Source organism: Schistocerca nitens, chromosome 5 (genome assembly GCF_023898315.1).
Source record: "Schistocerca nitens isolate TAMUIC-IGC-003100 chromosome 5, iqSchNite1.1, whole genome shotgun sequence".
NCBI lineage: Eukaryota > Metazoa > Arthropoda > Insecta > Orthoptera > Acrididae > Schistocerca > Schistocerca nitens.
Genome location: NC_064618.1, coordinates 868,792,103 through 868,817,516, shown reverse-complemented (window position 1 = coordinate 868,817,516; position 25,414 = coordinate 868,792,103). Strand labels below are relative to the sequence as shown.

The following is a 25,414-nucleotide window of genomic DNA, read 5'->3' as shown; positions in this document are numbered from 1 at the left end:
ACTTAAATTCTGCTGTTGACATATAAACAAATATAAATTCTGTACTAATTATAAACATTTGGAAGAAATAATACTAGTAATCTCAAGTATCTATTTGACTCTATTCGAAAAAATGTTAGCAAAGCCAGCCCTTTATTAATTCCAAAGTAATTAACAGGTTTGTCAAAAGTATTGTTTGTATAACTGTATCTGTTAATTTCATCATTTAAACAAATAATATGGCTTAACCTTTGTGGTAGAAGAAATAATTAAAAAGATGCAATTTTTTGATATATTCAGTTAATTGAATGAGGTGTATTTTAATTGTAATTTCTGCAACTTAAACACCAAACAATGTGTAGTTTCAGTACCTATTATTGTGATGATACATAAAGGACCGATTTTTGGTCCCGAGACAGTCAGTCCATGGCCGAGTTTCAGATGAGGAACCCGTACTGGTTAGATCAACAACAATACATCAACTTAACTGTGAAATAAGAGTAACCCAAATAGGCCGTGTGTTAAAACAATGACAGTGTCTGTGTGGTTCGGTTTTTACTACTCATAGATGTTCAACACAATGTTCAAATGTGTGTGTTCCTAAGGGACCAAACTGCTGAGGTCATCGGTCCCTAGACTTACACACTACTTAAACTAACTTATAATAAGAACAACACACACACCCATGCCTGAGGAAGACTCGAACTGCCAGTGGGGGGTGGGGGGGTGGAGGGCCCGCGCAGTTCGTCACATGGCACCTTAAACCATGGGGCCACTCTGCGCAGCGATATTCAACAGTAAACTATTGTCTCAGTATGCTGACGATGCCTGCAAACTATTAATGAGGCTTATCAAAATTTGCCAATAGTTAACTGGCAAAATAACTGTGTATTATTGGGGGTGGGGGTTGTGAACAGTGGAAGTAAAGAACTGTGAAATGCAACTATGCAAATGTCGGCAACATCATTTAAAGTATTCAGTGTTGAAATTCCACCCCTCTATTTTTCAGCCAGTATAAGAACGCAGTACATCGACACCGAGGACCATCAAAGAAGAAATAAAGCAGGCGAACGTCAGAATCTGAGTTCACTTGATAGCAAGATTTCCAGCGCTCTTACTTTATTCCTAAGTGATTGTATAATCGGATGAAGAGTGACCTGGTGAGATTTTAGAATTATTCTGATTGTACTTGGTTGACCACTTACCTTTATTCCTGAATTTAAATTATGTGGGAAATCTTCCTTCTCATCTTGAAGCGTGAGTTGGTTTCCTCCGTTGGTCTTAACAAAATTCCCTGACAATGAAAGGGGGCAGTTCTCCGTCTCTCTGGTCATTCTTTTATGTGTGGTTGATGGTGATGTGGTTTCTGTTTTTGCTGCAAGGGCTGCTACTGGAGGTGTTGTTGATAGGTGCACTATTTATCCTAATTTGGTCTTGAGGCCTTTTTGGGAATAAAAAATTGTGCAAATGACATGGTCACCTTGCATTTCTTCTTGCTGGAATTGCTGAACTTCCTCCTGCTGCTGGGGTAGTAGTAGTATTAGTTGCAGTAATAGTAGGTGTTTTCACTGCTGTTGTAGGTGTGACTTTTACTCTTGTAGGTGATGCTGATACTGGGGTCCTTGTTGCTGGTAAGCTTTCAGATAGTGATGAATTTTCAACTGCTACAGCAGTCGGCATTGTTGGTTTTGTTGAGGTATGATTTGGCACTGAAGTTGGAGTGGACATTGCTGTGTCTGTAGAGGTGTTTATTGTTGTCAGTGCTTCAGTGTCTATTTCCTCTTCACATTATGATGCTGCTATTATTTCACAAATCTTTTGGCAGATAATTCTCTTGCCTTTGCCATTCATGTGCTTACCAAGCTTAGTGTAACAGTCCGTATCTAAATAATCCACATTTATATAAACACATTGTATGTTTTACATATTTCAGTGAACAACTGATGTGCTTTCTGTATTTCTACATTTAAGTACAATACAGGAATTAAATCATGCCTTTGTGGAATTCCTACGGCCATCATATGTTTCTTTCCCCTGAGTTTTAGCAATGATTCTACACTATGTGTTGCTCTACTCAGGTAATTTCTATAGAGGTCATTCCCTACTGCTATGATAATGTGCCACTGTTTTTCTTCCCAAGTGTTTATGGGTTTTGCTATTTCCCACATTGGTGCTCTTGATTTCACGTATCCACAGGCTTGCAGTTCATGTTAATGAATGAATATTTCATTTTTATCAGTACTTGTAGTCAGGTTTTGACCCTCTAGCATAGTCTTGTTGAATGTATATTGATTTTCACTCACAGATGAACTTGGTTTAGTTCGTATGTTTCTCCCCCCCCCCCCCCCTTATTTTTTTTGATTGCAGTCTCTCTTGTTTACAGTTAAGTTGCATGAATACAGCTTTCCAGTGTCTGGTCATGTGAACTTGCAATGGGAGGAGAAAGAATAAAAAATATGCTGATGGGATGAGTGTGCTAGCAGAAGTGGAGGAAGAGCTATAGGTAATGAGCGAGAATACCATATGTGTGGGTAAAGAGCTTGGAATGAAACAGCATCGGCAAGACCAAAGTGATGAGAATTGAGGAAGCTGATGACACAATTAATATATCACTAGAGGGGATGGTATTAGAAAAGATCCAGTCACTTCAATATTTGGGAACCTTGATAACTTGTTGTTGTTGTACTGAGTAGGTGAGAGGCAGAATATTTGTGGGAAAGTGTTTTGGGAGAGTCAAAGACTTGCTGAGAGCCAGCAGCATTCACATTATGCTTAGGAAGAGATTTCCCAAAAGTTTTGTGTGAACTTTGCTGTCTCATAGTTCTGAATTGTGGACAATCAGACAGAAAGAAAAAAATACTCAGTAAGTTTAAGCAGAGAAACTGAAATGGATCGACAGAATGAGAAATGAAGTGGTGCTGAGCAGCGTACGAGAGGAGTGGAACTTCATGAGGATGATACAGAAGAGGAAAACAGTTTGGATAGAGAAGATGTATTATGTAGAGATTTTCTGCTACAGTGGAAGAAGCTACAAGCAAATGAAGGAGGATACCCAGGACAGAGAGATATGGATGACTTAAGGCTGATACTTGTCTGAGGACAGATTTACTGAAGAAAGAATACTGACATTAATGGCAGTTCATGGTGCAGCATACAGGTGTGGTTTATAGTACTCCCTTCACTCTTTGATATTATAGAAGCTAAATTACTCTGTATACCTAAATGATCTTAATAACACAGTGTGTTAAAGGGGAACTGGGGTAGCTGGTGTTAGTTGGCAGAAATTCAGTCTTAAAACTGTCACATACAACTGTCAAAAATGTAGGAAAAGATAGATTGCTACTTACCATAAAGAAGACATGTTATGTTGCAGGCCGGTTGCAGTTATTTATTCGGTAACTAGTTTTGAACCCTTAACAGGTTCATTTTCAAGTCTGATCCACTGAAACTGCACTGACAATGCCTAGTCTTGATAATAAACATTGAGTGACAACAGATACTCTATAAATTTTAGGGATGAATGCCACAATTCACATTTGCCTGTTACCAAGTCACCTAATAAATAACTGCAATGGTTGACAGAACCATTAATAAACACTTATCATATCATCATCAGGTGTGGCAAGTTGTTTTAATAAGTTTTTAGTTTTTCTCCAATCATGCAACAGAGGCCTGTAAGCTATTGAGGTGATTAATGTGAAAATAACCATAAATGAATTACCTGTAGTCTGCATTCTACATGCTGACATTTCACACTTCCAAAGCTGAAAAAAGTTCTTACTTAGTAATTTGAGGGAACAGCTACTGAAATTTATCTGCTGACATTCCAATTTCCTCGGTTTTGCACACATAAAATAATAAAATTTCACATAAATTTTGATCTGTCCCCATTACCTGACACAGTTCAGATTTGAAATCCTATTCAAAGTTCCATTAACAACAGAACAGTATTTGTCTATGTTACACATTACAGAGGTGATTTGGTTTGCCTAAATGTAGGACGTCTAAGCTCCACTTGACACGAATATTTTACATATGGGCCTCTGGGCAGCTCTCTCTCTCTCTCTCTCTCTCTCTCTCTCTCTCTCTCTCTCTCTCTCTCTCACACACACACACACACACACACGAAACAAAACAAATTAGGGAAATAATACAAAAGTTAAATTTTAGGAAATGGGAATGAAGTACAACTATACTCTCAATTAAAAAATTTCTCTGCATACAGCCATCCATGGCTTATGTTCACAGCTGCAAATGCTGCTACTATCACCACTGTGAGGCTCTATCAGACTGAACAAATACCAACTACAGACTGTACGAGACTGACTGGCATGGAGTTTGAATGCTGTAACGGTGTTGTTTATATGCTCTTTTCGCAGACAGCAAACTGAACACTTGGTTCTTGTTAAGCTGTGAATTGAAGCCTGTGCTTGAAAAGCACTCTCTTGTCACATTAAATTTCTAATGATTTTCCTATATGGCATTAGATATATTTCCTGGCTTTTTCCCAGCATACAAATGTTTATTTAAGGAGCTCATTATTTAAATTTTTATTCTGTATTCCAATAAATCCCCCCATGAACACGGACCTTGCTGCTGGTGGGGAGGCTTGCGTGCCTCAGCGATACAGTTAGCCGTGCCATAGATGCAACCACAATGGAGGCGTATCTGTTGAGAGGCCAGACAAACGTGTAGTTCCTGAAGAGGGGCAGCAGCCTTTTCAGTAGTGGCAGGGGCAACAGTCTGGATCATTGACTGATCTGGCCTTGTAACATAAACCAAATCGGCCCTGCTGTGCTGGTACTGCAAATGGGTGAAAGCAAGGGGAAACTACAGCGGTAATTTTTCCCAAGGGCATGCATCTTTACTGTAAAGTTAAATGATGATGGCGTCCTCTTGGATAAAATATTCCAGAGGTAAAATAATCCCCCATTCAGATCTCCGGGCAGGGACTACTCAAGAGGATATCGTTATCAGGAGAAAGAAAACTGGTGTTCTACGGATTGGAACATGGAATGTCAGATCCCTTAATTGGTCAGGTAGGTTAGAAAATTTAAAAAGGGAAATGGATAGGTTAAAGTCAGATATAGTGGGAATTAGTGAAGTTTGGTGGCAGGAGGAACAAGACTTCTGGTCAGGTGAATACAGGTTTATAAATGGAAAATCAAATAGGTGTAATACAGGAGTAGGTTTAGTAATGAATAAAAAAATAGGAGCACAGGTAAGCTACTATAAACAGCATAGTGAATGCATTATTGTAGCCAAGACAGACATGAAGCCCATGCCTACCACAGTAGTACAAGTTTATATGCCAACTAGCTCCGCAGATGACGAAGATTTGGAGGAAATGTATGAGGAGATAAAAGAAATTATTCAGATAGTGAAGGGAGATGAAAATTTAATAGTCATGGGGGACTGGAATTCGATAGTAGGAAAAGGAAGAGAAGGAAAAGTTGTAAGCGAATATGGAATGGGGTTAAGGAATGAAAGAGGAAGCCGCCTGGTAGAATTTTGCACAGAGCACAACTTAATCATAGCTAACACTTGGTTTTAAAAACACGAAAGAAGATTGTATATGTGGAAAAGGCCTGCAGACACTGGAAGGTTTCAGGCAGATTATACATTATAATGGTAAGACAGAGATTTAGGAACTAGGTTTTAAATTGTAAGACATTTCCTGGGACAGATGTGGACTCCAACCACAACCAATTGGTTATGAACTGTAGATTAAAACTGAAGAAACTACGAAAATGTGGGAATTTAAGGAGATGGGATCTGGACAAACTGAAAGAACCAGAGGTTGTAGAGAGTTTCAGAAAGACCATTAGAGAATGACTGACAAGAACAGGGGAAAGAAATATAGTAGAAGAAGAATGGGTAGTTTTGAAAGATGAAATTGTAAAGGCAGCAGCAGATCAAGTAGGTAAAAAGACGAGGGCTAGTAGAAATCCTTCGGTAACAGAACAGATATTGCAGTTAATTGATGAAAGGAGAAAATATAAAAATGCAGTAAATGAAGCAGGCAAAAAGGAATACAAACGTCTCAAAAATGAGATCGACAGGAAGTGCAAAATGGGTAAGCAGGGATGACTAGAGGACAAATGTAAGCATGTAAGCATGCACTAGGTATAAGGTAGATACTGCCTACAGGAAAATTAAAGAGACCTTTGGGGAAAAGAGAACCACATGTATGAACATCAAGAACTCAGATGGAGAACCAGTTCTAAGTAAAGAAGGGAAAGCAAAAAGGTGGAAGGAGTATATAGAGAGTCTATACAATGGCGATGTACTTGAGGACAATATTATGGAAATGGAAGAGAATTTTGATGAAGATGAAATGGCAGATATGGTACTGTGTGAAGAATTTGACAGAGCACTGAAAGACCTAAGTTGAAACAAGGCCCCGGGAGTAGACAACATTCCATTAGAGCTACTGATAGCCTTGGGAGAGCCAACCTTGACAAAACTCTACTATCTGGTGAGCAAGATGTACAAGACAGGCAATATACCCTAAGACTTTAAGAAGAATATATTAATTCCAATCCCAAAGAAAGCAAGTGTTGACAGGTGTGAAAATTACTCAACTATCAGTTTAATAAGTCACAGCTGCAAAATACTAAAATGAATTCTTTACAGACAAATGGAAAAACTGGTAGAAGCCGACCTCGGGGAGGATCAGTTTGGATTCTGTAAAAATGTTGGAACACGTGAGGCAATACTGGCCCTAAGACTTATCTTAGAAGATAGATTAAGGAAAGGCAAACCTATGTTTCTAGCATTTGTAGAGTTAGAGAAGGCTTTTGACAATGTTGATTGGAGTACTCTCTTTCAAATTCTGAAATGTCGCAGGGATCAAATACAAGGAGCGAAAGGCTATTTACAATTTGTACAAAAACCAGATGCCAGTTATAAGAGTCGAGGGGCATGAAAGGGAAGCAGTGGTTGGGAAGGGAGTGAGACAGGGTTGTAGCCTCTCCCCGAAGTTATTCAATCTGTATATTGAGCAAGCAGTAAAGGAAACAAAAGAAAAATTTGTAGTAGGAATTAAAATCCATGGAGATTTGCTGATGATATTGTAATTCTGTCAGAGATAGCAGAGGACCTAGAAGAGTAGTTGAACAGAATGGACAATGTATTGAAAGGAGGATATAACATGAACATCAACAAAAGTAAAATGAGGATAATGGAATGTAATCGAATTCAATCAGGTGATGCTGAGGGAATTAGATTAGGAAATGAGACACTTAACGTAATAGACAAGTTTTGCTATTTGGGGAAAAAATAGCTGATGATGGTCCAAGTAAGGAGGATATAAAATGTAGACTGGCAATGGCAAGGATAGCGTTTCTGAAGAAGAGAAATTTGTTAACATCGATTATAGATTTAAGTGTCAGGAAGTCCTTTCTGAAAGTATTTGTATGGAGTGTAGCCATGTATAGATGTGAAACGTGGCAATAACTAGCTTAGACAAGAAGAGAATAGAAGCTTTCGAAATGTGGAGCTACAGAAGAATGCTGAAGGTTAGATGGGTAGAAGACATAACTAATGAGGAGGTGCTGAACAGAATTGGGGAGAAGAGAAATTTGTGGCAAAACTTGACTAGAAGAAGGGATCATTTGGTAGGACATGTTCTGAGGCATCAAGGGATCACCAATTTAGTATCGGAAGGCAGTGTGGAGGGTAAAAATCATAGAGGGATACCAACAGATGAATACACTAAACAGATTCAGAAGGATGTAGGTTGCAATCGTTACTTGGAGATGAAGCAGCAAGCGCAGGATAGAGTAGCATGGAGGGCTGCATCAAACCAGTCTCTGCATTGAAGACCACAACAGCAACATTCCAATAACAAAGGCTAGCACAGTTTTTTTAACAGAACTCTGAGTAGTCATTGTCCTCCAAACTGCACATTGTATAAAAATTGTTAAGGCCTTCGTGGCCACTTGTTGACAAACTGCCTATTGGCTTCTGTCTCGGGTTCTTCGGCCGACGTTCATCTAATGATTTTGTGGCAAAACTTGACTAGAAGAAGGGATCATTTGGTAGGACATGTTCTGAGGCATCAAGGGATCACCAATTTAGTATCGGAAGGCAGTGTGGCAGAAAAATCATTAGATGAACGTCGGCCGAAGAACCCGAGACAGAAGCCAATAGGCAGTTTGTGCACATTGTATGTCATCACTATACCATTCAGTAATACATTAATTCTTAATTCCCTTGAAAACTGGTGTATCTTTATCACTTTATAGGCAGAATGTGGTGCTGGAATGTATAGAGCCAAACTTATATATACTATGTGATCAAAAGTATCTGGACACTCCCAAAAACATACATTTTTCATATTAGGTGTATTGTGCTGCCACCTACTGACAGGTACTACATATCAGCAATCTTAGTAGTCATTAGACACCGTGAGAGAGCAGACTGGAGGTCTCCACAGAACTCACAGGCTTTGAACGTGGTCAGGTGATTGGGTGTCACCTGTGTCATATGTCTGTACATGAGATTTCCACACTCATAAACATCCCTAGGTCCACTGTTGGATGTGATACTGAAGTGGAAATGTGAAGGGACACCTACAGTACAAAAGTGTACAGGCCAACCTCATCTGTTGACTGATAGAGGCTGCCAACAGTAGAAGAGCCCCGTAATGTGTAATAAGCAGACATCTATCCAGACCATCACATAGGAATTCCAAACTGTATCACGATCCAATGCTAGTACTATGACAGTTGGGCGGGGGAGTGGCGGGTGAGATAACTTGGATTGAGTGGCTGCTCATAAGCCATACACATGCCCTGGTAAATGCCAAATGACAGTTCGCTCGGTGTAAGGAACATAAACATTTGTCAATTGAACAGTGGGAAAACGTGTGGAGTGACAAATCATGGTACACACTGTGGCGATCCAATGGCAGGGTGTGGGTATGGCGAATGCCAGGTAAACATCATCTGCCAGTGTATGTAGTGCCAACAGTAAAATTCGGAGGCCGTGGTGTTATAGTGTGGTTGTGTTTTTCATGGAGAGGGCTTGCAGCCCTTGTTGTTTTGCGTAGCACTATAACAGCACAGGCCTACATTGATGTTTTCAGCACCTTCTTGCTTCCCACTGTTGAAGAACAATTCGGGGATGGCAATTACATCTTTCAACATGATCGAGCACCTGTTCACAATGCACGGCCTGTGGCGGAGTGATTACATGACAATAACATCGCTATAATGGACTAGCCAGCACACAGTCCTGACCTGAATCCTACAGAACACCTTTGGGATATTTTGGAACACTGACTTCGTGCCAGGCCTCACCGACCGATATCAATACCTCAGTGCAGCACTCCATGAAGAATGGGCTGCCATTTCCCAAGAAACCTTCCAGTACCTGATTGAACATATGCCTGTGAGAGTGGAAGCTGTCATCATGGCTAAGGGTGGACCAACACCATATTGAATTCCAGCATTACTGATGGAGGGCAACATGAACTTGTAAGTCATTTTCAGCCACGTGTATGGATACTAGTGATCACATAGTATATAACAGGTGGATAATCTATCACACTTACTTCACCCTCTTAGAATAGAATTCACAATTTCTTGAAAAATATTGAATGTAATGCTACAGAAACATCCATAAGATGTTTTTGTAATGAAACACCTTTACTATTACAATTACAACTTCTTCAAATTTCAGCAGATACAAAATTTCTGAGAACATCAATTTTTGTGGAAACTATTGATCAGATGCAGTTTAACAAATGGCATGATTTTATACACTTAATTCTTACAGTATCTGACAAAAATAAACAGAGAACTGAAGCCACTTACCTACACAGCCTTCATTGGCTACATTGGAAACTCTAAAAACGTCTGGATGTGGTGATTTTGGATGCTTATAGAATGTTGACTCCAGCTCTCCAAACCACTTGCTTATCTCCACATGCCTCTGACCAGAAATCACTCCTTGATCTTTGAATATTAATATTCTATGTTCTGCAACATCTTTCTTTATCTCATCGATAACTGAAATAGTAGTCACACATTTCAGATAAGATTTTGAAAAATAATCTAGTAAAATGACATGGCTACATTCCAAAATGATTAGGATTCAATTTGTAAGAGTCATGAGTGATTAGAACTAATTCATTTGCACATAGGTTCTTGGGGAACATTCACTGTGAACTGCAGATTTCGTCAAGAATAAGCAATTACTGTATTCATGGGTGGACAAGCAAATGAAAATCTAATCACAGTGGACAAAAAGTTAGTACACATAACGTCAAAACTTGCAGCACCTGAAGAAAACAACTGGTTGGTCATCAAAGTATTGAGGATACAATGAAAATAGGAACTCAGCAGAATACCAGGAAGAACACAATTAATCAGTCACACTGAGAAAACCTGAGAAATCACAGAATGTACAAAATCAAACAATGGAAAATCCATGACAGGATGTAACAATATAATGAAAAGGATAGTTTCTACTCACCATATAGTGGAGATGTTGAGTCGCAGAAAGGCACAACAAGAAGACTGTCACACAATTAGCTTCTGGCCAACAATGCCTTTTTTAAAATTAGATGACATACACAAGCAGACACTCACACAAATGCAACACACGACCACAGTCTCTGGCAGCTGGAGCCAGATTGTGATCAGCGGGGCATTATGGGAGAAGCAACTGGGTGGGGGTAAGGAAGAAGCTGGGGTAATGAGGGGGAGGGATAGCAGGATAGGGGTGGGGGACAAAAATGTGCTGCTGGGAGCATTCAGGGATGAGATGGAGAGTGGGGCAACTAAGTGAAGTCGAGAGCTAGATGGAGGGTGGGGGCAGAAAAAGAGAAAAGTAAATGTGTTGGTGGAATAGAGGGCTGGGTAGTGCTAGAATGAGAACAGGGAAGGGGCTATATGGATAAGGACAATGACTAACAAAGGTTGAGGCCAGGAGGGTTACAGGAATGCAGGATACATTGCAGGGAGACTTCCCACCTGCGCAATTCAGAAAAGCTGGTGTTGGTGGGAAGGATACAGGTGGCATAGGCTGTGAAGCAATCACTGAAATGAAGGGCATGCTCGGCAAGAGGGTGGTCCAGTCATTTCTTGGCCACAGTTAGTCGGTGGTGATTCATGCAGGCAGGCAGCCTGTTTGTCATACCCACGTAGAATGCATCATTGCAAAACATGATCAGTGGATAAAATAAACCAAACTAAATCACATTTATGAGTTGTCAAGGAGAAACAACTTACATTCTTTTAAGTACACCTTTACTGACTTTTAGATACTTTAATTCCATGAGCATATTATCAAATAATTTTGCAGCATTTTACTGGAAAATGCAAGGTCTGTCTACAGAGAAATGTGATTGGCATTTATTACACATGTCCTTTAATTTCTTCCAGACACAATCACATGACATCCTTCTAATTTTGATTGGTTTGAGCAACACATTGGCTTTCTTGTCTTCTTCATAAACTGCAATGGAAGGACAAAAAGTCCACATCCAAATCTTGAAAGTTTTGCCACTTCTATACAGAAATGACACAGTAAAATTGAAAATATTAGCAATTTATACCTATGAAACCTAGGCCCCATCTGGTGAACAAGGTGTTCAGAATACTCACAAATCACACATCATTAGCAGGGAATTATCTGGGCAAAGCAACTGGTGCTGAATTTCTCTCTTCTTTGCCTCAGATGCCATACATCCCATACATGATGGCGCACAATCTGGCTAATCTTTAAATGTAAAAATACTAAGAAGCAAAAATCATTTTTTACAATCTGTTTCCAGATTAGTTTCTACTAGGCTTTAAATTATGACTTTTATGATCTGTAAGTAATTTACAATTGTCTTTATGGTACAAAATAAATTCTGACAATGTTATTCATCATTTTTTTGTTCTCTGGTTGAGTGTGATAATGCACACTGTGCACACTTTGTTCACCACATGCTGCCTACAACTTGTGTACGAGCAACTTATATTTTTGAATTTACTTTACATCAACTGTGTGCAGAATTATGAGAATTTTAAATATTTTAATCAAAACTGTATTCTGTGATTTTCATGGAATAAATAAAAGGAAGGGTATGTAATATTTAATTCATTCACACACCTTGTTATATAAATACTATAATAAAGGAGAACCATTACTGATTTCAGAGATGCTGCTATCAATTGTCTATAGAATGGAATAGTTAAAGATATCTGTTTAATATCTTGTCTTTGTTTATTTATTTGCTTACTTGCTTTAGGACTCTAAAAGTCTTATTTCAACAATAAAAGATTTATTTTATTTTAAAGTATCTTCAGTGGTCACTGTAACAATGTGGTTTTTCTTACAAATCGGTTTGCCCAGACTATGAACAGTTTACATATTTTAACTTACTACTGTTATCATGTTGACTGCCTTGTGGCTGCAGACAGCCACAGCAGATACTCGTGCCTAATGCAGTGTGCCTGGCCCGGCATTGAAATGTCCATCACTCAGCGGGTGCCAGTTGACATGTTAACGAGTATGAAATTACTACTATTACTGACAACTTTTCTGTTTCCTAAATCATTCCTAACATTCTTCTACACATAGGCATTCAATTTTTAGTACATTGCACTTACTTATATGGAATGTATTTTCATACTCGTGCTGTGTGTATCCAATTCCAGCTCATGCACTTTGTTTTTCTGTCACCATTTACCAAAATTTAATTCCCAGAGTCAAAATATTCTGATAATTTACATGAGGAATGACTAACAAAGTACTTTTTATCAATCTCTGTTTATTTCCAATCTGATGTCAACTGGTGACCAGTTACCGATCTTTCTACCAGAATGTATAAGTACATTCTGAACTCTAAAAAAGGACACGTAGAAAATGTTTTTGCCTCTAATGCTGTGGAGAAGAATTTCTCCATTCACCCAAACTCACTCATAATTAACCAAAAATTCCATACCAGTGGGTGGGTTGGTTGGTTGGAGGTTAAAGGACTAACCAATAAGGTTATCAGTCCCTCCACCCAGGAGTAGAAGTCATCAAAGTATGTGTTCTGACAATGCAAGTCTGTAAAGGCATTGAAGGCAATAATGATGTCACAGCTGAGAAGAATTTATGGAGAAGTCTATCGACTGGACTGGCAGGTAAGTCAGAGCAGACAAGGACTTCCCCAGGGATCATACAATCGTGACCCACCCCGCATCCGACCCTCACCTGCCTCATGAAGGATGAAGACAGTTCCAGAGCACAGAATGCCATCAAGTTCACAGATTCACACCAAAACTGAGAAGGCTAAAAATGAATTAGACATAAATTCAACCATCAATAATAAAAACAAGATGAGAGATATAGGTAAGGCAGCAGGTGTGTCCCCCAGGTTGTGCATGCAATGGGAGTCTCCCCACACACAGCAGTTCCCAGCCCTACTCCAGTGTAGTCAAGGCATTTAAGAGCACCCATTACATGACAGTGCTACCTCTAAAATAGAAAATAAGGTGCAGCAGAAAAGGAGACAACACACATCAAAAAAGCAATTGAAACAGAGTAAGAGAGAGATAAAGAATGAGCTGGTCAAGGTGATAGGGTGGGGGCTCCTCCAGACCCAGCATGCAGTGGAAGACGCACCAACCCCAACCGCCCCACCTCTGCTGCAAAGGCCTGGAAAAAAAAAGTACTTTCACGGAGAAAATGGAGAACCAATTAAGCCAACCATGTATCATCCAGCATCACTTGAGGGAAAGAATATGGAAGACCATGCTTAGCATGTAGGGCCGAAAGAAGGGGGCATTGCATCATCAGGATATGAACTACTCTCTATAAGGCTCCACAACTACACTCATGTTCAGAAAAACAGAACACCTTGAATAACTAGAGACAGGACATTCATATTCAGAGGACATGTACATTAGTATGTTATGCTGAAATTATTAGCACTTGAAACGTGTTGTATCGTGGGTTCGAGGACAACATCAATATCGCAGTGCAACCCCACATACCAGTAAAATATGCCTGCGGCTCTTCTTGTCGCTATAAACTGAAGGTAATGGATTAGTAAGATCTGAGCAGATGTATGTGCGAATTGTACTGCCGAATCAGTGAGTGCAAAAGAGAGTGCATTATTGCCGTGAGAGAATCTGATGCATTCATAGGGGAAATTGTGGGATGAAGTGTTTTGGGAGTGCCACAGGTGTGTACAGAATGGCTCATGGAAGATCGTAGAACACGACAAGATGGGCCAGGTCGCACCACCCCTCTGTAAAAGGTGGACACCTCATCCGAATGGCATTGCAGAACAGATCTGCATCCTCCTATGCTCTGACGCAACAGCGGAACACATCATACACTATCAGAGGTGACAATCCATTGCCATTTATTATGGCATGGGTTATGTGCGCATTGTCCACTTCTCCACATACCTTTGGCGAATGTGCAGAAACATGCTGTATGGTGTATGAAATGACGTCACTGGCAATGGGAATGGCATCAGACAGTGTTTCTGAATGAATCCGGGTTCTGTTTGTTTGAAAAGATGGGCACATTTTGGTTCACTGCAGACAGGGGGAGCGGCATCACAGTGACTCTATTCAGACAACTCAACACACCAACTGAAGACCTTATGGTGTGGAGTTCTATTGGGTACAAGCAGAAATCACAGATGGTGCATGTCCAGGGTACTGTGACCAGTGAGATCCACGTGAATGACATCCTGCAACCAGTAGCCATACCCTTTGTGCAGAACACCCCAAATGCCATTTTTCAGCAATACATGCACGACCACTCGTTGTTGCACAAACACGTGTCTTCTTGGTGTCACGGGAAGTCAGCCTTTAGCCCTGGTCTGCTAGATCACCAGACTTGTCACCAATCGAAAATATGTGGGATATGGTGAAACAACATGTACAGCACTGTGACCCAATGCCAATCACCATAAATGAACTTTGGAACCAGGTGAATGCTAGCATGGATGGCTATATCACAGCACACCACCTGCACCCTATATGCGTCTCTGTCATCACAGATGGCACAAGTTTATCAGGGCCCATGGCAGACCCTATGCCTACTAGGCAATTGGACACATGTTGAACCAATGTGACTGAAATGCTATTCACTTCTGCAGAACATACTAATGTACATGTCCTCAGAAGGAAAGTTGCTACTCACCATATAGCAGATATGCTGAGTCACAGATAGGCACAACAAAAAGACTAACAATTAATGCTTTCAGCCATTAAGGCCTTTATCAACAATGGACACACGTAAGTACACACGTACGCATGCACATGCATGCACGCGTGTGTGCGCCCACACACACAAACTCACACACACACACACACACACACACACACACACACAAAATCACGCAAATGCAACTCTCACACACGACTACAGTCTCAGGCAACTGAAACCACACTGCAAACAGCAGCACAGGTGCATGATGGGAGTGGCGACTTGGTAGAGGTAAGGAGGAGACTGGGGCGGGGAGGGATATTATGGTGAGGGTGGCGAACAGTGAAGTGCTGCACATTAGATGGAGGGCAGGGGAGAGGTGGGAAGGGAGGGGGGGGGGGATTAGCGGAAAAGGAGAGAAATAAAGAGACTGGGTGTGGTGGTGGAATGATGGGTGTGTAGTGCTGGAAAGGGAATAGGGAAGGGGCTGGATGGGTGAGGACAGTGACTAATGAAGGTTGAGGCCTTGAGGATTGCGGGAATGTAGGATGTATTGCAGGGAAAGTTTCCACCTGTACAATTCAGAAAAGATGGTGTTGTTGGAAAGGATCCATAGGGCACAGGATGTGAAGCAGTCATTGAAATAAAGGATAACATGTTTGGCAGCATGTTCAGCAACAGGGTGGTCCACTTGTTTCTTTGCCACAGTTTGTTGGTGACCACTCATGTGCACAGACAGCTTGTAGATTGTCATGCCTGCATAGAATGCAGCACAGTGGTTGCAGCTTAGGTTGTAGACAACACAACTGTTTCACAGGTAGCCCTGCCTTTGATGGGATAGGTGATATTAGTGACCAGAATGGAGTAGGTGGCGGTGGTGGTGGTGGTGGTGGTGGGAGGAAGGATGTATAGGACAAGTCTTGCATCTAGGTCTATTACAAGGGTATGAGCCATGAGGTAAAGGATTGGGAGTAGGGGTTGTGTAAGGATGGAGAAGTAAATTGTGTAGATTCGGTGGACGGCAGACTACCACGTGGGAGGGGTGGGTAAGATAGTGGGCAGGACATTTCTCATTTCAGGGCATGACGACAGGTAATCGAAACCCTAGCGGAATATGTAATTCAGTTGCTCCAGTCCCGGGTGGTACTGAGTTACGAGGAGAATACTCCTCTGTGGCCGGAAGGTGGTACTTCGGGAGGTGGTGGGAAACTGGAAAGATAAGGCACGGGAGATTTGTTTTTGTACAAGGTTTGGACGATAATTACGGTGTGTGTGTGTGTGTGTGTGTGTGTGTGTGTGTGTGTGTGTGTGTGTGTGCGCGCGCGCGCCCGCACATGTGCTTTCACGTGTGTCCATTGTTGCTGAAGGCCTTAATGGCTGAAATCTTTAATTGTGAGAGTCTTTTTGTTGTGCCTATCTGCGACTCAACATCTCTGCTATATGGTGAGAAGCAACTTTCCTTCTCATAATATTGTTACATTCCATCCTGGATTTTCCATTGTTTAATGTACATGTCCTGTGCATATATGAACGTCCTATCTGTAGTCATTCAAGATGTTCTGTTTTTCCTTAACATCACTACAGTTTGGTGGTGGCTCATTATATAAAATAAAATTATGGTTTACCCTTGTATGACCAACACAGAGGTGACATATAAAAGTGGATTCCTTCCAGGATGAAGAGAAGGAATATCACTATGCAGCAGTAATCTCCTTGACAATGCAGAGTTTATTAGAGGGGACAGTAGCCACCAGATGTCATTCCACCTCTGAGTGAGCAGAGGTTTTATCTGCACCCACAAATCCACACTTGGGACTGACAAAAGGAAGTGGGAGCAAGTAACCACTCCTCTAGCCAAAAGGTTGGAGTTCAGTCCCTGGGGTGCCCATGTGACTTGGACCCAGAGAAAGACAACTGAGCAGTCAGTATGCCTAACTTCAGCAAAAGTGGGACAGGCGGACATGTGGACATCCTGGGAGACCACAGGGTGACAAGAGTAACATCAGTCAATGAACTGATGGCTGCTCAGTGTGTAACTACATACTAAAATGCAGTCAAGGGAGACCTGTTTTATAAAATGAAGGGCCTTGTTAGTGACTATCAGCTGTGCTGTAAAAATGCTATCTACGTATTCCTTGCAACAAATGGTGTTCGTGACCAGCAACAGATGTAAATGCATAGTTTTAGAGCTGTCAGTGTATAAGATGGTAGCACCTTGAAATTCCTGAAGAACTGCATATAACAGAAGCCAAAAGATCATGGGGATGACAGACTTTAAGACCTTGAAACAGATCAGTCCTAATTTGTGGCTTGGGCACCAACCAAGAGGTGAGGATGGGGAGGGGGAGGGGGAGGGGGGGCATGTGGAGCACATTCCAGGCAGGACAGGTGGACATGTGGACATCCTGGGAGAGGAGTCCAAGATGCATTCCAACTGGTAATCCCAACTGAGGGCAGGTACCAGGAGATCAGTGTCACTTGTATGCAAAAAGAATGGGATATGTTGGATAAATATCATAAGGGAGTAAATCTAAATGTATGAATCTCAAAGTGCCTGAAGCCATTTCTCCAAGATTTTCAAATGTCAATTTATTCTTACTGCATGCTATTGCAAAATAAATACCTTTTTGACCTTAGTAACAATGCCCTAAAACACCATGTCAGAGGATATATTAAGCAAAAATAAGCAATGTATCCAATAAGTCCCTTTTGCAGGTCAGCACAATCAGAGTGCAAGAAGAGCAGAACTGAGTTTTCTTTGGCGAAATTATATATGTACTGGCGCCACCTCAGTTTGTTATCCATCAAGATACCTAGGGATTTCGCACATGTGTATGCCATTGACCTCTCCTTTTGATTACTGTAAATCATTTTTATTTGTTTGGAAACTCTTAATATCAGTTCGTTTTAAAGTTAGGATGTTTGTTGTAAATCAGCTGTAAGCTTGTTTCACTGTTCCCCTAGGTGTGTATGGTATGAACAGTCTGGCTGTTTTATCAATATACTTCCAACATCAGCAAACATCACAGCTTTTGATGGATTTTTTAATGTCTTTGTATAGCTGATTATGCATACATAAGCTGTTTCTTAACCCTGATACTACCAATTATGTTTGTACAGTAAGGGTCTGAACTTTAACATTTTAGCAGATCAACAACACAATTTTTTCAGTTCAGTTTTCCAGTAGATTTAACCTAATCATCTACCTTAAATTAAGCTCTCTTCATCATACAAGATGTTTTAACCCTACATGTTAGCGTCCCTTTCTCTTGGTCTTTACTGTGATTTTCACCTGCTGTACAGGAAAAATGGCTTCATAGTGTTTTAAGAACACCTCTATTCAAATTTTCCAGCAGATTCCTTATAATAATATCAATTCTCATAACACTCAACAATAAAAGGACATATTCTGCACATGGGGAATGTGATCACAAGATCACCACCATCACCACCACCACCATCATCATCATCATCATCATCATCATCATCATCATCATCATCATCATCATCATCATCATCATTACAGTGTTTTGTATTCAGTTCCCTCAGAGGCAAAGAACTTATTGCAACAGTTATGCATAAATATTTGTGAAAGGCTGCTGGTGGTCACATAGTTGGAAAAGTTGTTCATTCATCATACATCAATGTATGGACTTTCTGCAATTTCAGCAAGATAAATCACATTTTGTGCTTGACAGTATGTCATCATGAGTATGCCCAATCTCAGAACCATGCAGTTCCAGTTGTGAGAATTCCAACCACAATGTCCAGTTGCACAGCTCATTCAGTAACTCAAATACAAAACAGAGTGATTATCGGAATGATTATTGATTTTAGGGAGCACCTGAAAAGTGCTGTTTATGCTAATCTAGTTCCTTGCAGAGACTTGTTATGCATGCCTGTCCGAAATAACATTGCATCGAACTATACAGACTGCCCTATGGTAATCATACGATTTGTACACGAGTGCTACAGCGTGTAGACCAGGGGGGTGAAACTCATATAGGGATTTCCGGTAACACGACATTGGTTTGGTCCCAGGCCACTTGCAGCGCTGCAAGTTTAGCAATTTATAGTCTCGTGTTCCTATTGGATGACGTAGTCTTCCATAATTGTTTTGGTATCGTAGCAACGTGATCGTGATTTTTCGTTTAAATTGCAGTGTAAGTATGTTGCTATTATTCTGATTAATTTTTGGATGCATTTGTAATATTTGATGGTGTGATGATTCAGTATTTACTTTTTTACTTTTGTTTCATATAGAACACGAGGTTGTATCATCACATTACGCTCTGTGGACTCTTGTATATTTGTTCCTGCAAAGAAATACTATTTCCATTGCTCAGTTCACTTAAAGGGTAAGTATATTTCTTATTTCTGTTCATATTGCCTTGTATTTCATAGAGAATCCCATGCTAGCAGATTTTGACATAGTTGGTATTCAACTTTCCGAATCCTGTAATGGAATATAATTCTGGCTTTGATTCATCTTCCTTTTTGCCACGAAGTACTCTTAGTGACATAATAAGTACCATTTATTGTGCCGTTTACTACACATCAAATATTGGACGTGTTACAATCGATTCATAATGCCTCAAGTGTGTTCTATTTCCCATTCTCGACAGTAAATATTCTGTACAGTACATAACACTCTATCCAGGTAAAAAGTGTTTGTGGCTGTTGTATCGACAAAGGTTGTGTTCTCACATAATAAGACATTTGTTTGGAAGTCACACAAAGCAGGTCCTTCAAGCAGTTGGACATTTACACGTATTATTGTGGCAATATCCAATGCAGTAGAAATCTTCTCGCACTTTAATGCTCAACACAATGTAATACAGATTTACAGCTGTAACTGTTACTGATAATGTACAGTTGAATTTGGTCTCTACCATGGTATCTAGATGCTGAAATATACTGGAATGGTACAATAATCAGTGTTTCTACTGCCTGATAGCACTGTTTAACGAAGTATTGTTGAATATCGAATATTGTGCAACTACGCTCACGCAGTTATATATAGAGTGATGTGCATATCCGTAGTAGAAATGAGAATTTGTTTAGTTTTTTCACTATTTTGTAGCAATACCACATCAGATTACAAGCCATGATAACAGTTATCAATACTTCAGTACAGGATAGCTGCATTTAGACATAAGCTAATATGATTTTTGATAGGGAAATTAATTTCACATTGAGTTTTCTTCAACATTAATCAATGTAAACCATACCTGATCTTTTTTCTCGTTCCTAATTTTTGGTTTGAATAACATTTCAGACACATGAGGATGGATCATACAAGAAGAGAAGAATCCAGTTTGAGATTGAAATTGAAATACTCGTGCAAGTTTCTCAGATGCAGGAGCAATTATTATGTAAAAACAAATTCCAAACACAAGAATAAACATTTCTATAAATTTCCAGCTGCATCAAAAAGTGAGACTTTAAAGAAGTGGAAATTGATCTGTAATATAGATGAAGGTGTCAACTGTAGTTATTATTATGTGTGTGAGGATCATTTTTATGAAGCAGATTTTGTGAACTTTACTAGACACAGGCTAAATCCTGGTGTTATACCAAAGCACATGGAATTGGTGTTGTATCACTCTCCCCCCACCCATCTGTGTTGTGGTGGTGGTGGTGTTTTCACCACATCGGGTGCAAATATAAGTGTGCACGAGACAGGTCACAATGCAAAATCTACAGTAATGCAATGAAGCAGTCCCGCTTTACAGAGCACAGATGATGGTGAGTACAGCTTTTTATCCTCACCTGTTTACGATGTTGAAAGTAGTCCAGGTTTAATGGGATCTGGCGTTTCTAAACGTGATTTAACTCCAAGAAAACACAAAATGTATATACTGCATAGAATTACAGTTTCCAGAGTCTGTAAATTGTAGCTACAGAATGGGAGGAATAAATTGAAAATTCTAAAAGAGTTGTATGATGACAGGAAATTTCAGTTAATTGAAGAAGAATTGAATGATGTGACTAAAACTTTAGTCAGTTAAGAAATGCCAATATGCAGTCCACAGCAGTACGGTGGTTATACAAGATAAGGCATTTGCTTTATCTATTTATAAGCGTAGTCCCCGGTTGTACAGATATTTGACCACATACTTCTCCCTTCCATGTGTCAGGCTGCTCAAGGGAGTGCTTTCCCAAATACCATTCGATACAGGACTTAATCCAGCTTTATTAAACTTTTTAGCAAGGGAAGTAAGTAATATGCATGAAAACGACAAGTATTGTGCTCTACTTTGTGATGAAATGTCTCTGGATGATGGTATGTAGTATGATGCACAAAAACAGCTAATCTATGGGTATCAGGACTTGGGTCATTTAGGACGTTCACCTGTAGCTGCTATTCAAGCATTGGTTTTTATGCTGAAAGGCATTCACAGAACTTGGAAACAAGTTCTAGCATATTACTTTACTGCAACCACTTTCCACTTCACCCATTTGAAATCACTCATAAGTGAACTACAGAATATTGGGTTCAAAGTGGTTTGTACTGTATGTGACCAGAATGCAACAAACCAAAAGGCCCTTAACCAACTGTGTGAAGCAAAGTTGTTGAAGCTCAGTATATTTCATTTTGTCGTCAATTATCAACCAATTGTTACCATTTATGATGTACCACATCTGCTCAAAACACTAGAAATGCTTTGATAGATAATAAAATTCAATTTGAACCTCACAAAGCAGCAAAGTTTGAGTACATCAGTACAGTGTTCTTTTTGGATTAAAAAAAAAAAAAAAAAAAAAAAAAAAACCGGTTCAAAACTCTACCCAAATTAAAAGCGCAACACTTTAACTTTTTTGATTCCCATGTCAAAATTAAGGTAAAAGTTGCTGCTGCACAAATGAGCCATACTGTTGCAGCTGCAACTGAAACATATGTTTCTACTCACACATTACCATCTGAAGCTATACACAGCTGTGGAAAAGGTAGATAATCTCTTTGATTCACTCAACAGTAATTAGCAATATCCCAGAGATGGAAAACAATTTAGGTGTGCTTTATCAGAAAATCCGCCACATTTAGAAATGTGGTATAGCATATTGAGGGAAATAGGCAGCTGGCAAATAATAGATTTAAAAACGGGAAGAAACAAGACTAATATGTTTAGCTTCATAAAAGGTTGGCAGATTACATTACAGTCTATTATTTTCTTGTGGAAGACCTTGAAAGTGGTTGGCTTTAAGTACTTAAATTTAAAGGCGTTCAATCAAGATGCTTTAGAAAATTTCTTTTGTTGTATAAGACAACATGGTATTGCTAATACACTCCTGGAAATTGAAATAAGAACACCGTGAATTCATTGTCCCAGGAAGGGGAAACTTTATTGACACATTCCTGGGGTCAGATACATCACATGATCACACTGACAGAACCACAGGCAACAGAGCATGCACAATGTCGGCACTAGCACAGTGTATATCCACCTTTCGCAGCAATGCAGGCTGCTATTCTCCCATGGAGACGATCGTAGAGATGCTGGATGTAGTCCTGTGGAACGGCTTGCCATGCCATTTCCACCTGGCGCCTCAGTTGGACCAGTGTTCGTGCTGGACGTGCAGACCGCGTGAGACGATGCTTCATCCAGTCCCAAACATGCTCAATGGGGGACAGATCCGGAGACCTTGCTGGCCAGGGTAGTTGACTTACACCTTCTAGAGCACGTTGGGTGGCACGGGATACATGCGGACGTGCATTGTCCTGTTGGAACAGCAAGTTCCCTTGCCGGTCTAGGAATGGTAGAACGATGGGTTCGATGACGGTTTGGATGTACCGTGCACTATTCAGTGTCCCCTCGACGATCACCAGTGGTGTACGGCCAGTGTAGGAGATCGCTCCCCACACCATGATGCCAGGTGTTGGCCCTGTGTGCCTCGGTCGTATGCAGTCCTGATTGTGGCGCTCACCTGCACGGCGCCAAACACGCATACGACCATCATTGGCACCAAGGCAGAAGCGACTCTCATCGCTGAAGACGACACGTCTCCATTCGTCCCTCCATTCACGCCTGTCGCGACACCACTGGAGGCGGGCTGCACGATGTTGGGGCGTGAGCGGAAGACGGCCTAACGGTGTGCGGGACCGTAGCCCAGCTTCATGGTGACGGTTGCGAATGGTCCTCGCCGATACCCCAGGAGCAACAGTGTCCCTAATTTGCTGGGAAGTGGCGGTGCGGTCCCCTACGGCACTGCGTAGGATCCTACGGTCTTGGCGTGCATCCGTGCGTCGCTGCGGTCCGGTCCCAGGTCGACGGGCACGTGCACCTTCCGCTGACCACTGGCGACAACATCGATGTACTGTGGAGACCTCACGCCCCACGTGTTGAGCAATTTGGCGGTACGTCCACCTGGCCTCCCGCATGTCCACTATACGCCCTCGCTCAAAGTCCGTCAACTGCACATACGGTTCACGTCCACGCTGTCGCGGCATGCTACCAGTGTTAAAGACTGCGATGGAGCTCCGTATGCCACGGCAAACTGGCTGACACTGACGGCGGCGGTGCACAAATGCTGCGCAGCTAGCGCCATTCGACGGCCAACACCGCGGTTCCTGGTGTGTCCGCTGTGCCGTGCGTGTGATCATTGCTTGTACAGCCCTCTCGCAGTGTCCGGAGCAAGTATGGTGGGTCTGACACACCGGTGTCAATGTGTTCTTTTTTCCATTTCCAGGAGTGTACAAACCCAACTTGTTTTCAGTTTGTACAAGCTCTGAAGACTTGTGTTGTCAATCATATGACTTTGCCTTTCAAAGCCATGAGTGTAAGTAACTGTGAAAATGATTACACTCCCTTGAGTAGTTTGTGTTACTTTTTGGCAGCTAGTGGTAGGAGTGAACATTTAAGTGAATGTGAGATGAATGACACTGATACACCTGAGCAAATTTATTCTTACTCAGATGGTATCATTGAGTCTGTAGAAGATCAACAATCCTTAGCCTATGTAGCAGGCTATGTACTAAAAGCCATAGATGTACCAGATGATTGTGAAACATATAATACCAGTCTCTACTCCTCTATTGTGACTGAAAATCATTTGCTTACCTCATTTAAAGAGAATAGTGAGGAGCATTCTCATTTGAAATATGCAAGTGAAAGAGTCATGATTTTCCTAAGGGCACTCCATGATCAGCTGTATGAGTATCTAAATAGTCATGGTCACACAACAAGACTACATGATAATTTTAAAAAAAAACATTTGTTCTGTCTCATACAACAATTTGTAATAAACATGACATTGAAGAGAGACAAGACAAGTATTCCATTTATAATCTACAAGTATGTGAAAGAAAAGAAATTTGCAAACAAGAGGAAATTGTGTATGCAACAACTTAAAAAGAAGTTCAAATCATGTTAAAAGACATTGTATTTCAGTGTTTATTATGTGTACAATGAAAGTAAGCTCCCTATACATATACAAATGTTGTATTAAAAGCAGAGAATTACATGTTCTTGTATCAAAATCATGCCTTTGATTTGTTATGACAAAATCTGGTAATTCAGCAGGAACATAACTTAACACTTTCTAGATGTGATGATTGGACTCCAAAAGTATAATGAATAAAGTGCTGTCAAGAGGAATTTGTGTTAATTTTCAGCAGTGTACCAAACAAAGTTTTCAAAGAGGAAGTAAATAAATAAAAATGTTAAAAACAAATGTTGTACCAGCATCTTCTTTCATTATTTAAACATGATGGGTGTTGCCAAAATAACAGCCAAGTTGGGGAAAAAAGAAAAAAAATGTTGTGTGTTGCAGTTCATTTTCTTTGTATGTCTCATTGGCAAAAACATTTTGGCTACATTCATGGAGTGTCTACCTGCTCTGCTCCCAATTTGTTTTTCAGTTGATGTAAAGTAGTATTTTGTGTGTTTCATAAATTTATTTGAACTGTGCAGAAGTTCAATTTCGGATGACTGAATATCCATAAATAACAATCAACAGAAAAAATAATCAATCGGATTTTGTAGACTTTACAGTACATCCTTGGTTTGTAGCACAGACTTTTTTTGTAAATGACCTCTTGGTTATCCTTTAGCTTTGTAGTTATTTATTTGTGTAACCTACTATTCCACTTTCGATCATGCGAGTGGACATAATGTGCTTTAGGATATGTGGAAACGTAAAAATCATTTATATATGCATGCAATGTCAGATGATTTTTTGTCTGACATGTGCTAAAGCTCGTTTATTTCCACATGATAATGGCCACATGGCCAAAATCGCAATATTGAGTTTTACAAAAAAATTTCACAGTCAAAAGGTGACG

The 25,414-nt window shown here is 40.4% G+C and overlaps 1 protein-coding gene across 3 annotated transcripts in view; it reads right to left on the bottom strand.

Moving 5' to 3' along the window:
- The window catches only part of LOC126259547 (uncharacterized), a 167,709-nt gene that overhangs the window by 117,195 nt on the left and 25,100 nt on the right, over positions 1-25,414 (bottom strand). For all 3 annotated transcript variants that reach the window (XM_049956431.1, XM_049956428.1, XM_049956430.1), the window contains exon 2: positions 9,801-9,995. In XM_049956431.1, coding sequence (XP_049812388.1) covers positions 9,801-9,995 — 195 coding nt within the window. The remainder of the gene's footprint in view (positions 1-9,800; positions 9,996-25,414) is intronic.